This window comes from Triticum aestivum, chromosome 2D (assembly GCF_018294505.1).
Source record: "Triticum aestivum cultivar Chinese Spring chromosome 2D, IWGSC CS RefSeq v2.1, whole genome shotgun sequence".
NCBI lineage: Eukaryota > Viridiplantae > Streptophyta > Magnoliopsida > Poales > Poaceae > Triticum > Triticum aestivum.
In genome coordinates this window covers 643,640,654-643,654,235 of record NC_057799.1, presented here as the reverse complement: position 1 = coordinate 643,654,235, position 13,582 = coordinate 643,640,654, and the positions used below count along the sequence as shown (strand labels likewise).

At 42.8% G+C, this 13,582-nt stretch overlaps 1 protein-coding gene and 1 long non-coding RNA gene across 2 annotated transcripts; both read right to left on the bottom strand.

Annotated features, from left to right (window-relative positions):
* Window positions 1-2: 2 nt before the first annotated feature.
* LOC123055300 (pre-mRNA cleavage factor Im 25 kDa subunit 2) lies at window positions 3-4,220 on the bottom strand. Its single transcript, XM_044479298.1, has 7 exons — window positions 3,958-4,220; window positions 2,350-2,395; window positions 2,101-2,194; window positions 1,935-2,008; window positions 1,188-1,274; window positions 993-1,103; window positions 3-524 (listed from the first exon to the last, which is right to left on the bottom strand). Exons 1-7 carry the CDS (start codon window positions 4,083-4,085, stop codon window positions 453-455), a joined length of 612 nt encoding a protein of 203 aa, XP_044335233.1. The 5' UTR covers window positions 4,086-4,220; the 3' UTR covers window positions 3-452.
* A 6,671-nt stretch (window positions 4,221-10,891) lies between these two features.
* LOC123055299 (uncharacterized) lies at window positions 10,892-13,046 on the bottom strand. Its single transcript, XR_006426577.1, has 2 exons — window positions 12,539-13,046; window positions 10,892-11,980 (listed from the first exon to the last, which is right to left on the bottom strand). It is a non-coding gene; the product is annotated as an uncharacterized lncRNA (long non-coding RNA).
* Window positions 13,047-13,582: the final 536 nt, after the last annotated feature.

The following is a 13,582-nucleotide window of genomic DNA, read 5'->3' as shown; positions in this document are numbered from 1 at the left end:
AAGGCTTACAATACCGAAAAGCTTAAAAGATTATGGTACACTGCCGAAAATAATAAGGAAGCTTGTAATTTGAAGGGGTAGCTCCTTACAAAACATTCCCAATTCATCGGCGGACAATAGAAAGCGAGTCTGACAAGTTACTACAGCAGATCATGCAAATTATAAATACATACATTGGTACATATACACAAATAAATTAGAACACGGAACAACAACCACAAAATACACCACACATACAACACAGTTGAGATGTACTAACGGAATCGCAAAATGAAAAGAACAAACATAGGTACATGTCTAGTTTTTAGACTAATAGTGCGAATGCCGCATAATTCATGGAAACATGGTTACTGAGAAAACAAGTCATGCTAAGTTGATTAGCCAGTTTGATGTCGAAGAGACGCTCGGAGTGGGCTGCCGAAAGAGGCCTTGGGAACACTATCTCATCACCCTTATGAGCTCACCATGTTGAATTGGAACCTAGACAGCTGCTGCGGGATGGTGGAAATTACAGGTCCATACCGCTGCATACAAATAGAAACAGATTTCAGACTTTCACCACAAAAAGCTTGATAACGGCACGATGTAATAATACAAGTCACAGAGCAAAATATAGCATGCTTGAGCAAACTTTGTGTGGGGTCTGAATTTCATTAAAAAAATGCATGTTACAGCCATCCTATCCCTATTGCCTGGTTAAACAGAAATAAAAATGGTAAAAACTGATGGTGCCAAAAGGAATCCAGATTGAAGTGGTTTCATAACTACAAGAGATGGATTCTTTCTCACAGAGATCAATTCAATAGTACCATCATTCATTTATGTGAAGCAAGACAAAAACAGTTGTATGGGGTCAGATTCTTGTGATGAAAATTACAACATGTCACTGGAAATTTATTAAGGCATATATATCTAGACACACTCGAGGGATGAATACAATGTTTCTAAACATCAAGGAAAGCTAACATTCAGCATGGGGGAGTGCCACTTACCTGAACATTGTCATAGAGTTCAAACAGTGGAACAGCAAGTAGCTTCAAGTTCCTTGGAACAGCGAAATACTCTCTTTCAGTTAGATGAACAATGAAAAGCTTCTTGCATTCCTGTTCATCACATTGGTCATTTTCATTATCTAATCCCAAATCCCAACAATAGATGGTAAAAAAACCTCTTAAGCAAGAATGTACCTTGGGCTTGGTTATATGTGGAGGGCAATAAGGATACATCACGGTTTCAAAGTTTGGCCTCCACCAAACAGCAACACACTCACCAACCTGTAAGTGAAAAACACATTACAGCTTTATAGGAATGGATACAGTTTACATTACACAAGGTCTACGTTAAAAAACATCTCATAGCAACAAAGTGAGCATGCTGTCAATAGGACAGGAACCCAAGATTACTGTAAGAAGCTAGACACGCAAGTTCATGCTGATTCAACGTATTTCATACTTCGGTAAGTAAAGACTACACGTCAGTGTTGCATGTCTTCTACAGATGTCCACTTCGAATATTGTTTCATAAGCATGTGGACACAGGAAATTATGCTGGGGTGATGGTAGGTGGTTCATGTTTTAAATAGTGGAAATTGTGATAGCGATTTCTGTAGTTAGCACTTAGCACCCGTGTCACTGTTCCATTTAGGCACAGCCACAACATAGTACATACGGAGCTATATAATGTTAATGACATGCTATAAATTTTTCCTCTCGGACACAGGACATGCCATAAATATGACTGTTATAGATGGGTCAAAGAAGCTGAAATCGCAGTTCAATCTTTTATTTCTTCCAGATGTAGATAGTCTTCAGTGCAGTTGGATTAACTATGATTCAGTAAGGTACAAAGTGACCAGTTCCAACATAATTATGCGAAATGGTATGGCCATTGACCATTAACAAAAAAGGAACTGAACTTCTCTTGGACTCAAATACCTGCCAGTTAGGTGGAAAGGAAGGTGAGTTCACTGCAAGTTTGCTGCACAACTTTCTTTTCAGGCCCTCAATTTCTGTAGAATTCAAGTCACGTAAGCAAACAGCCAAAGCAGATGACCCCATGTATGAGGAACAAAATAGAAGAGTGAAGCAACAGAAAACTCACCATTTTCCCCAGGCTTCAAACGTCCACCAGGAAGTTTGCAAAATGTGTTCCCAATTTGCAATAACAGTATGTGGGGGTGATTGTGCTCTTGCACCTGAACAGGATAATGCAATGAATATTTCAGTTTATTTGCCAAATTAATACGTCCACTGAACAATTGTTACTGCAGGAAATTTGTCAACAATTGGATGTGTTCAGTCACAAAAATGTATATGAACATAATGATGAGATGGAAGAATAGAAACATACCAGCAGGATTGCTTCAACACTTGTCCGCATTCCTTCTTTCATGTAGCTGCCATTTGTCAAAGTAATTAGTTGGTTGATCCACTTGACAGGACAAGGTTAAGAAACATATTTAGCAAAGAAGCCAAGCTGTTCGCAGGGTACTTAAGACACAAAACAGAATGTACATAAACCTACAACCAATTGAAGAACCACCGAAGCTTCTATATGGATTTCCTTTATGATACATATTGACTTGACATTCCAGGCCATTCTACCAACAAATTATCTTTTATAACTATTTGTTACAAAGTGCACCATAATTACAAGTTACATCCTTGGCAAAAAAAAAAAAGGATCCACCAGGCAACATAACCATTGTAGTTCCCCTACTACACACATCTATTAAAGAAACTACACACAGTAATGCAATCCTGAAACAAGAGGGAGTAGTCAACCTCAGGAACTAGATTGCTCGGCATTTCTGCTGTTATTTCAAGCCAGCACCAGCTTACAACGCGCAACAGAAAGCCATCAAACTAACAAAAACACCTATTTTTTAACATACAGACAGATTCACATAACACTCTGTTTTCATCAAGTAAGTTCCACAGTACCTAAATCCATGCTAAATAAGAGCAGCATTCGCAACAAGATGTTCGAAATTTGACTAAAAACATGGAAATTTGGTCTTCTTCCAATAATGCTCCATGGTATACTCCGACATAAGGAACCATTAATTACATAATGCTCCATGATTACAAAAGAAATCTGCCAAGCCCCATAATTATTGCAGTTCCCCTGATAAGCACATCTAGTAAAGGAACTACACAAAGTAATGTAACCACGAACAGAGAGGAAATGGTCGACCTCATAAACTAGATTGGTCGGCATTTCTTCTGCTATTCCAAGCCAGCACCAGCTTACAACCCTCAACAGAAAGCCATCAAACTAACAAAAGCACCTATATTAGCATACAGGCAGATACACAGAACACTGGGTTTCCACGAAGCAATTTCTGCAGTACCTAAATCCGAGCTAAAACCAAGCAGCGTTAGCAACATGATGTTCAAAATTTGACTACAGATATGCAACAATTTGATCTTGTCCCAACAATAATGCATGGTACAAGGAACAATTTGTAACATAAAGTGGCATAATTACAAGTTATGCCGTTACAAAAAACAAAATTTGCCAAGCTCCATACTTATTAAAGTTCCCCTGCTAAGCACATCGAGTAAACTAGATTGCTCTGCATTTGTGCAGTTATTTCAAGCCACCGGCAGCTTTCAACCCTGAATAGATAGCCAAAAATCCAATCAAAATTCATATATCAACACACAGATCTAGGTTTCCATGAAGCGATTTCCAGAGTTCTTATACTGATCTGAGCTAATACAAAGCGTCCAGGCGGAGTAAATTTCAAATTTTGACCAAAGTAGGCAACGATCTGGCCACCTCCAGACATTCCCCCGCGGAACTCGCCAGCGCAGGGGACTCTGCTGATGAAATCGAAACTAACGACGGGGATCTTCGACCCGGGGAATAATCCGAGCTCTAGTGTTCAGGGCTTCCGGCGAGAGCGGTTCATGGAGTGGATCAGGGAGGCCGAGGGCGGGGAGGCGCACTTACTTGACCTTCATGCGGGCAAGGCGGTCGGCGACGGAGGTGTCCTTCTCCATCTTGGGCTCCTTGGTGCCGAACGTGTAGTTGGCGAGCGGGTACACGTTCACCACCGACGACGTCGAGGCGCCCACCATCTCCTCCGCTTCGATTCGCGGGGCGCTCGCGGTTTTCTTCTCGGGCTCCGGTGGTCGCCGGTGGTGGCGGCGGCGGGGGAGGAGAGGCTGATGGTGGGGGGTGGGGTCGGGGTCGGGTCAGGTCGGCGTCTCGGTCGCTGCTTGGGCTCGGTCGGTTTCGTGATATACAGACAGGCCCACTTCCTTCCGTCTACAGCCACGGTTTGGTCTGGATTTGTATAGATACTACTAAATACTAGAAGAACGCCCGTGCGTTGCAACGGGGCCATGTTAACTTAAAAGTTCAATATTACGATATTGGCGACCTTTTTTACCATCAAATCCTCACACACACTTCCTCCCTCTTCTTCACTCTCTCCCCCTCTCCCTCTCTCTAACACACACACATATCCATCTTATTGGGTACGGGACCATAATTCATCTATTTCACACACACACGCTAGTGCATAACAATATGGATTATGTGTATTATATTTGCCACCAGAACCGAGGGAATTAATTTCATGTAAATCGGCTAGCCACAGCTTCAAGAATACGTGGAGGAGGTGGCCCGGGTCAGCGTCGGCGCCGTCCGGCGCGGGCCACGGGCCCGCTTCCAAGTGCACGTGCAATGCACGTCTTCACAAATATTACAACCAGATGTGAGAAATCACATACTAACACGATGTTGCAATCAATTTGTAATTAAAGAAGCCAAAAGTCTTTTTTCTTAAACAAGAATTCCTTATGCTGGAGTTTAAACAAACCCCACAATAGCCCTACTTATCACCTAATTAAGCAGATGCATGACTTATTAAGCGGATAAGAAATCATGTTAACTTGGAACTAAAATTCCAACAAAAGAGTGAGGAATAAACCTTTTTATCATCGCTCTGAAGTCTGAACTTTCCCCTATTTGTTAGTGAAATGTGAGTATGCTTGGAAGATAATAATTTCTTATGCAACATATGCTTTTACATCCGAAAGAGCTACAAAATATGTTGACCTACCTATATGCACTTCCTAAATCAAGCGGATAAAATTATTTCTATCGGCAATATAAAATATTAAACATTAGAAAGAAAGGGACAATGTCCACTAACCATGCAAATATTCTGACCATGGGATATTTAGGCTGGCGTATATGGGAAATCAAAGCTAAAAATGACTCGATGAGTTAGGGATACATCAATAAATATTGTAAAAAGTGATAAAAACAAATCTGCAGCAACTCGCGACCCCACGAACTCGTATTCGCAATGAGCAAGTTAGTGAGGCCACCACGGTAGGCTAGCACCAAGGGACAAGGGCAACAACCGCCTTCCCATCCAACCTACTGATTCTGCTGGCGCTACTTTCATCCTAAGCCCATGAGTACCGTTAGTGTGTTGCCACGTACGGAGAAACTATGAACTGAAATTTTCATCCAAATCATGAAAAATGTTAATGTTCCTCTCCTCTCCCATCCCTCGTGTGAACATACCCAATTCGTGGTTGGCTCGCTACATTCAGCGTAGCTCTGATGTGCACTGCCCTCGCTCTTGATTAGTTGCCGCAGTGCCACGCATCTACGCCAACAAGCTGGGGAAACAAATGCAAATGTTACACCGAGTCAAAATCAACCATCCCACAATCGTAACAATAGAAAAGATAATAACCAAAATTTAACAGAAGAACTATTGCTTGGCTCCCAGATCCATCTCGATAGCCCTTGATCTGGCTACTGAGCTTCTCCTAGCCGCCTCAACATCACGTCATTACCAAACATGTAGTGGATGCCTAGTGGGACAAGGATTAAGAAATAACATGAGGTGAAAAATGCGATGGCTGTCAATTCCATAAGACGATCTAAGTAATTTGACAAAACAGATCGGGAGCATCTTGTATAATCTCAAAAAAGCAAATAAAATATGAGAAATGAAGTGATGAAAATCAGCCCTTGCTCTCATTTATGCTCGCTTTTGTAATGGGAGGCAAGGAATGGGGATACCGGGAGAAGAAAGGATCACATGGACGGCAAGCCTCCACCACCGGCAGGTGGGGTTGCTTCACATCCAATCTCCACGGCCGCTGCCTCCATGGGGACGAACTCCCATGTTCACAACCGGGCTCCCAATCGGCCGCTGCCTCGCCGACTTTGACGACGAAGTAGTCCCTCCCTTCGATCCCATTCGCAATGGAGGCAACACCCATCCCAGCGGACGGGTCCGCGGTGAGATCCCTACTGGATTGTGGTCGCGCCTCCCCAAACCTCACCGCGGGACACATGAGAGGGCGCCGTTGCCATGGTCAGGCTTGGATGGGGAAAGGAGGCGACATAGCAGCAACGGCGCCTTCGCCGGGATTGGTGGCGACGGCGGCGGCGAGCGAGCGGGAGGACGGCGGCGGCGAGAGAGTAGGAGGGTGGTGGCGGCAGTCCATCGGCCGCCGTGACGTGAGAGGAGGATGGGGATGGGGCCGCGATCTGGACGTATGGAGCGGTCGAGAGGAGGGGAAGCAGGCGGCTGGGTTTTTCCATCATGCGGGGTTTGGGGGAGGTCAAACGAGAGGGTTTTTTTCGTGCAGGAGGCAGAGCAACGAGGGTGGATGTAGGGAGACGGGACGCGGTCGGTTGGCAGGAAAAGGAAAGCTACGCAAAATCACATCAATATAAGAAAATATCCCATCAATACTTGATTGATTGCGATTTATTTTTTATATGGTAACTAATCTGATCATCAACACTTGATTGATTGTGATTTATTTTTTATATGGTAACTAATCTGATAGGTTTATGTGGGTGGTGAAGCGAAAAGGAAAGCTACGCATTTTTTTAGTCATTTTTTTAGTCAGTAGAGATGATTGATGATAAGAAAGGGAAAATCACATCAATATAAGGAAATATCCCATCAATACTTGATTGATTGCGATTTATTTTTTATACGGTAACTAATCCGATCATCAATACTTGATTGATTGCGATTTATTTTTTATATGGTAACTAATCTGATGGGTTTATGTGGGTGGTGAAGCGAAAACGAAAGCTACGCATTTTTTAGGCAGTAGAGACGATTGATGATAAAAAAGGGGAAATCACATCAATATAAGGAAATATCCCATCAATACTTGATTGATTGCGATTTATTTTTTATATGGTAACTAATCTGATCATCAATACTTGATTGATTGTGATTTTTTTATGGTAACTAATCTGATGGGTTTATGTGGGTGGTGAAGCGAAAAGACAGGTGGGAGGGAGACGAAATAAAACCAGCGAAATAAAACCAACGAAAGTGGTGAGGCGAAATAAAAACCAGCGAAAAATAACCGGCGGACTATTCGTAGATTTTTTTGGTTCGTCTGTCTTGGTGCGACGGGATGTTAGGGCCTGGAGTGCGTGGGGGCGGGCGGGGGACTCGGCTTGAGGTTTTTTTTGGTTCTATGCGGCTTAGCGTGAGACGGGAGGTTGGGCGTGTGCGGGACTCGATCGCGGGGTTTTCCTTGGTTTTTCGCGGCTGAGAGGGAGGTGGGAGGAAGTACCAAAGAAGTACCAAAAAAGACCGGGTGAGGTGAGACGAAAATAAAACCCGGAACGCGACCTACCAACTGAGACATTAGGAGTAGAGATGCCCGTGCGTTGCACCGGGATATAAAAAAATCACACTTTAATTAAAAGAACAGAGTACCCTAAAAAAATTAAAAGAACAGAGTGCTTAAGGTGAGATAATTTGGATGTGCAGTTGTGGTATAAAGATAAAAGAACTTTTGAGAATTCTCACATGGAAACATTCGTTAATTAAATATGATAGTTTGAAAAGGAAATGCATATTTGTAGTTATTAATGTATGAATTGAGGGCTACCTTGATGTAGATATATTACTTAAATACATGTAGATTGTTTTTTTTTCACTTTGTTTATCTTGTCCAAGTCTCTTTAGCCATGAAGTTATGATATTTTTTCTTAAGTGGCATTGTTTCATCTGCCATTCCCACTATGAAACAAATGTAGTTGTAGTCCCGAGTTATTTCTTTTAATTGTTTGTCCACAATTTTCACCTTCAAATAATGCATCGAATCCGATTGCATGATCTTATTTTGCTTTATTCATCAAATTCAAACCCCAACTCCCCTGTGTCATTGATATAGAGTAGTCTTAACATGCTCCCTCTGATTAACTCTTACCTACTTACCTCACATGTAAAAAGAGAGGGTAAGAGGGAGCATGCTAATATTTGCCATTGATACATGATGATTAGGTAGACCGATACCGATGTGGAGCTCGCTGGTACTGTATTTCTCTTTAAAAAACCTTCAATGATTGCATTCAACTACTATATCATTAATTTTACAAAACAAATAATTTCATGCACAAATTTATTGTTTGATTATATGCAAACCACTTCTAACTATTATATGCGATCTAAGCATAGTAGTGTAGCTATGATGTTTATCCGCAGTAGTGAGCACGCGTAGGCTTTCTAGGTTTTTTGCCATATGATTTTGTGTTCCCGGTATTTTAGGTTTTATTAGCATTTTCGAGCTTGTAATTGTATGGTATGTAATAACAGTAGCACAAATGTTAGAGTATTTATGTCTGGTATCTATTCATTTTACTCGGGAACCTTTGAATCGGTCGACCAGCACCGGTATTCATGCGTTATCACCATATTTTTGTTGGACATCCTTCCTTCTTATCGGTCAAGTTTTTGTCCTATTTCTTGCGTTGTTTCTCTCCTACTATCACGTCCAAATTGTCCAGCCAGTCGCAAAATATAGTTCTACTCTATTAGAGTCTCCATGTTGAAGCTATTTAGTGAAGGAAAAGGATCTTATTTAAATTCACAAAAAAGATTGATCGTACCAAATGGATTGTTTGAAAGTGTACATATTCATGATGCTTCAAGAACTTGTAAATTTGCACAAAAATTGTTTTTTATGATTGATGTTTTAATGCTCTAGAAAAAAATATCGTGATTTTTTTAAAATGTCGCACAAATCTCGTCAATTTTCATGGAAATTTACATGCACACGGAAGATAATTGTGACTATATTTTTTCAAATCAAAAGGCTTGATAGTTGAAAATATACTGTTGTTACGGTTTTACCTGGAAGCTCATCCACTTTTTTGACATTTTTGCACTAAGAATACCTAAAAAAATACTAATTAATTTAACCTGGCTCATAGAAAAATTAAGCATGTCTGGTGCGCTGCAATACTAACGTAATGTGGCTCCTTAATTAGCTCCTTGTGATGATCCGGAAGCCCGCTCCCATCGGAGCCGGCGGCGCTGTACATGTCGGCATCGTGGAGTCGTGGTTGATGCTTTCCATCTTGGCGCGCGTGAGCCTTGCTGGCCCGGAATTGCTACCACTTTCAGAGGCAGCCAAGCCGCTGCAGTTGGTACTCGACCACTCACGGTTCTCTTATACGTACCATACTGTCCACCAGCTCCACCATGGACATCTTTACCTCCTTATAATTGATGCTCGCTTCCTCACATAATTGTAAACGTATCTTATATTCCGTTCTTTATCAATAACAACATTCAAGGTCCATTTATATGAAGCTTACTTCTAGTCTGCTATAAGGGCGTACTCAACCTTGTTCGCAAACTATCCTTTGTTGCCATAGTTATCAACTAAATACTGATTCCGAGATCACGAGGACTGAGGACAGCGAAACAACTTTAAAAGAGAGCCTTGTTACAGAAAGAGGGAACTCAGCTAAGTCATACGAATACATCAGATAGTCATATTTCTATACGCCAGTAAATCCATGGAACTTCCTCTATACGCCAGTACATCAGATAGTCATATTTCGAACACCTTGAGCGCTATTAATATTTTTTTGTTATTTCTCTGTGTCATACTGACATGTGGGACCCGCACTTTTCGGTGAAGCTGATGTGGCATCGTTTCTCTGTGTCATACTGACATGTGGGACCCGCACTTTTCGGCGAAGCTGATGTGGCATCGTCTCGGCTCATTTCTTGCTCTGCTACACTTACATGTGGGCCCATACTACGGCAAGCTCGCATGGCACCATGTGTAGCACGGGACGTAGCAAGGACTAACATATTGGCCAAAAGAAGAAAAAAATATGGCACATCAGCATGAGCCATCCGTGACGGACTGGATGGTGTATAAATAAAGAAAAGGCCCAACTGCTCGTTCCATGACTGTTTCCGTGATGGTTTCTCTGTGTCCGTCATAATGGGGCTACCGCTTTGGGGGCCTATTTTCATCTTGCTAATCCATGACGTTTTCCATGACGAACTAGAGAAACCATGATCGATGGGCACCCTATCTGTGACGGATTCTGAGAACGTCATCCGAAATCTGTCATGAATTAACAGGTTTCTTGTAGTGATGTCAATGAGATCTACATGGATCGATTGATCAAATAGTGAATATCTGAGAAATCTAAATCTGAACTAACCAAAAAAAGCAAACAATCTTCAGGCTATGTAACTGTACCCACATGTCTGCTCCAAAGAATTGGTTATGGAAAGAAAAGGGAGTACAGTGGAGTTGGGTTCATGCCTAATGGACGACCAATCGTTCCTGCTACTCCAGCTTCCCGCCTCCCAGCTTGAATTGGTGCTGCCACTACGGCCAGCAAGCATCCGCCACGAAGATTCATGCATGGCTTCTTTCGCGTACGCCAACACGCCCTGTCTTACCACCGGCATGCTGCTGCTCATCCTACCGTCTACACGCCCTTGCAGATTCAGTGCACCGGGAGAAGAAAAATCAATGCAAAATAGAAAGACCAGATCTTATACGCAATGACAGATGACACACATCAAGGGACTTATTTGTGAAGGACCAAGCTAACAACATTCATATACTGTTTAAAAGCTTGGGGCTTCCCTTGAATGGCAACACTCATTTAGTTCTACACCAGTCAATGTAAAAAATTAAGGAGCAGCATCAAAGATCAACCAAAATGTTACAAAATAATTTAAAAATGCAAGGCCCAAATCTGGAATGGTCATTGTGAATTGGCTCAAAGAATTTGAACCATATAACCTGGAAAGTGCTATATATAACAGTATAACCAAAGATTATCACAAAATTCATAACTGTCAACCTCTAGTCCTCTACCGACACAGTTGTGCCCATTCAAAAAATCACCAAATTTGAGGTTGAAATTAAATTGCATTTAAGCCAAGGTTATGATCAAATACAGCTTTCCTGCAAAAAAACAGCTTAAGAGAAGTTGTAAGATTTTAGGACATAAATTTGTTGGATAACTACATATAAATATGTTTTATAGAACTAAACGCTCTTATATTTCTTTATAGAAGGAGTACTTCACAATCCGAATATAAACTGATATACATGAGTAGAGCCAGAGCTTTCTGAATCATCAATTAGACAATTGGGATATGCTATTATACCTCCCGGTCTAGAGGATGCAATCAACTAAAAAGTCTTAAGGTCCCAAAATTTAACAATTGTCATTTGAACCTACAGAAGCGTGTGGAAAGAACAGAAAGCAAAAGTTACAACTAACCAAGTCTAGATGATATATAAATTATTTTGGAGGAAAGATGTTATCTAGGAAAACATCTTATGTTTTTGTACAGGTATCAGTGACCCCAAAAATATAAAGGATATCTTCCGCTAGAGCAGGAGTTTATTCACCTTGTTAATATTAGCACTGTTGTGAGCAACTGAGCATATATGGCACCTTTATAGGTTGGACCAAACAACAGATTCTCCTGTAATTTGTGTGGTACTGCTTAATAGGTTGGATCAAAATCTTACCTTCACAGAACTCTTAGCCCTACCAGAAACAATCCACCGACCATCAGGAGCGAATCAAGCAGATCAATCCTCTCATTATGACCCTGATATGTGTGAATGAGTTTCTACCATGTCATTTTTTCCTCTTCCACGAGTTCCTCTTCATCTTTAGCTTCAACAAATTTCTGTTAAACCAATGGACAACACCATCAATGTCAACAAACAAGATGAAATTAACCAATAACTGGTTCCACACACCGTGAGAGACATAGCCAACATACACCCGTGATCCAATCTTGCTTTTCAGATAAAAATTCAGAATAGTATTATCTCTTTATCAGCAGTTCGTCCAACTTGCTGGACTGCCTCCTAATCAAAAGGCTTCTACCTTGCGGCCTCTCTCTTTCAGGCCTCCTCTTCTTCCTCTACTTGAGGCAGGCCTAACCATAAGTACCAACTTGCGCTTAATCTTTGAGACACCAGTAGCTAGCTGCTCAGTTTAGTGAACAATAGTTTATTTGTACAAGTAAAAGAGCAGCATCGGAATGGGTTTGATTGACTAAACTGAAAATCAATAGTTGAAACAAATAATCATGGATGCATCCACCACAAAAACAAGGAACTGGAAGAAAAAGTGGGTCGTGGCTGTCATCATGTCACAGCAACAGTGTGTGCATGAGCAGATCGACCTCAGCACCGCCAGCCTGTGGCTCAGGCAGGGAGAGAGGGAAAGGAGGCCTCACCGTGGTAGGGCTAGGAGGGGGCTGGAGTGCTCCACCTCGCGCGATCCCCCTTCTTACCCCGCGTAGGGGCTCGTCGCATGCGGGCCATCGAGGAAGGGCCGGATGGGTAGGAGGGGATGGATCGGGGAAGCTGAGTGCATGCCACAATTAGGCTGGGGATCCTCTCGTCCTCTGCTTCGACGCCTGCCTCCACCTGCAAGGACTGCGCCGGACCCCTCCGTCTCCCACGCCAGTCCGCCTTCGCCCAGCTCCGGCGAGCTCCTCGCTAGGTCGCCGCACAACCCCTCCTTTCTTCCTTCTTCTCTCCCTGGCCTCCCTATCTCCTTTGTGCCCAGGAGCTGCGGATGCCATGGATCCGCCCGTGCTCCGCCTTCCTCGTCGTCACCGGCGACCCCCGCCTCCGGATCTGCCCCCAGCCCCTGCAAGCTCGAGCCGTCGCCGCCGTCACCGCTCGAGCCGCCGATTTGATCCGCTCCCAAATAATAAAATCAGACGTATGGACGGCGGGTTGAATATACCAAAGTACAGGGTTTCTTTTGCAAAAAAGAAACGGTATCTCAGTTTAATGACTTAAAAAGGACTGCGGGTTGAATTCTGAAAAATAGAGGGACTTTTATGCAAAAACATCGCGACGTACAACTGGAAGCAATCGCTGGTTTATTAGTAGGTAGATAAATGCATTTTTCTCTTCTATTTCTTTAATATTTCTGTTTCCCTTACATTGTGTGCATATGGAAATTTTTCCACGTACAATTAATTCTTTGGCCAGTACTCTGCGCCGGCGCACCGGCCCAAATTTGGGCCGGTCTGTTACCGAGCATTGGATCTGCAAAGGTGAACGGACGAGATTGTCGATGCCAAGTCATCTTCTTCCTTCCACGCACGCGCAAACAGAAAAAATGGATCTACGTCGTACAGCCTCTTCGTGCTCGCCCTTGGCTGCCGCGTCGTAGCTCGCCAGGGCCACTCGCTGTTGCAACTCGCCAGGGACGCTCGCCACCACAGCTCGCCGGGGACGCTCACCATATGCAGCTCCGCCGGGCC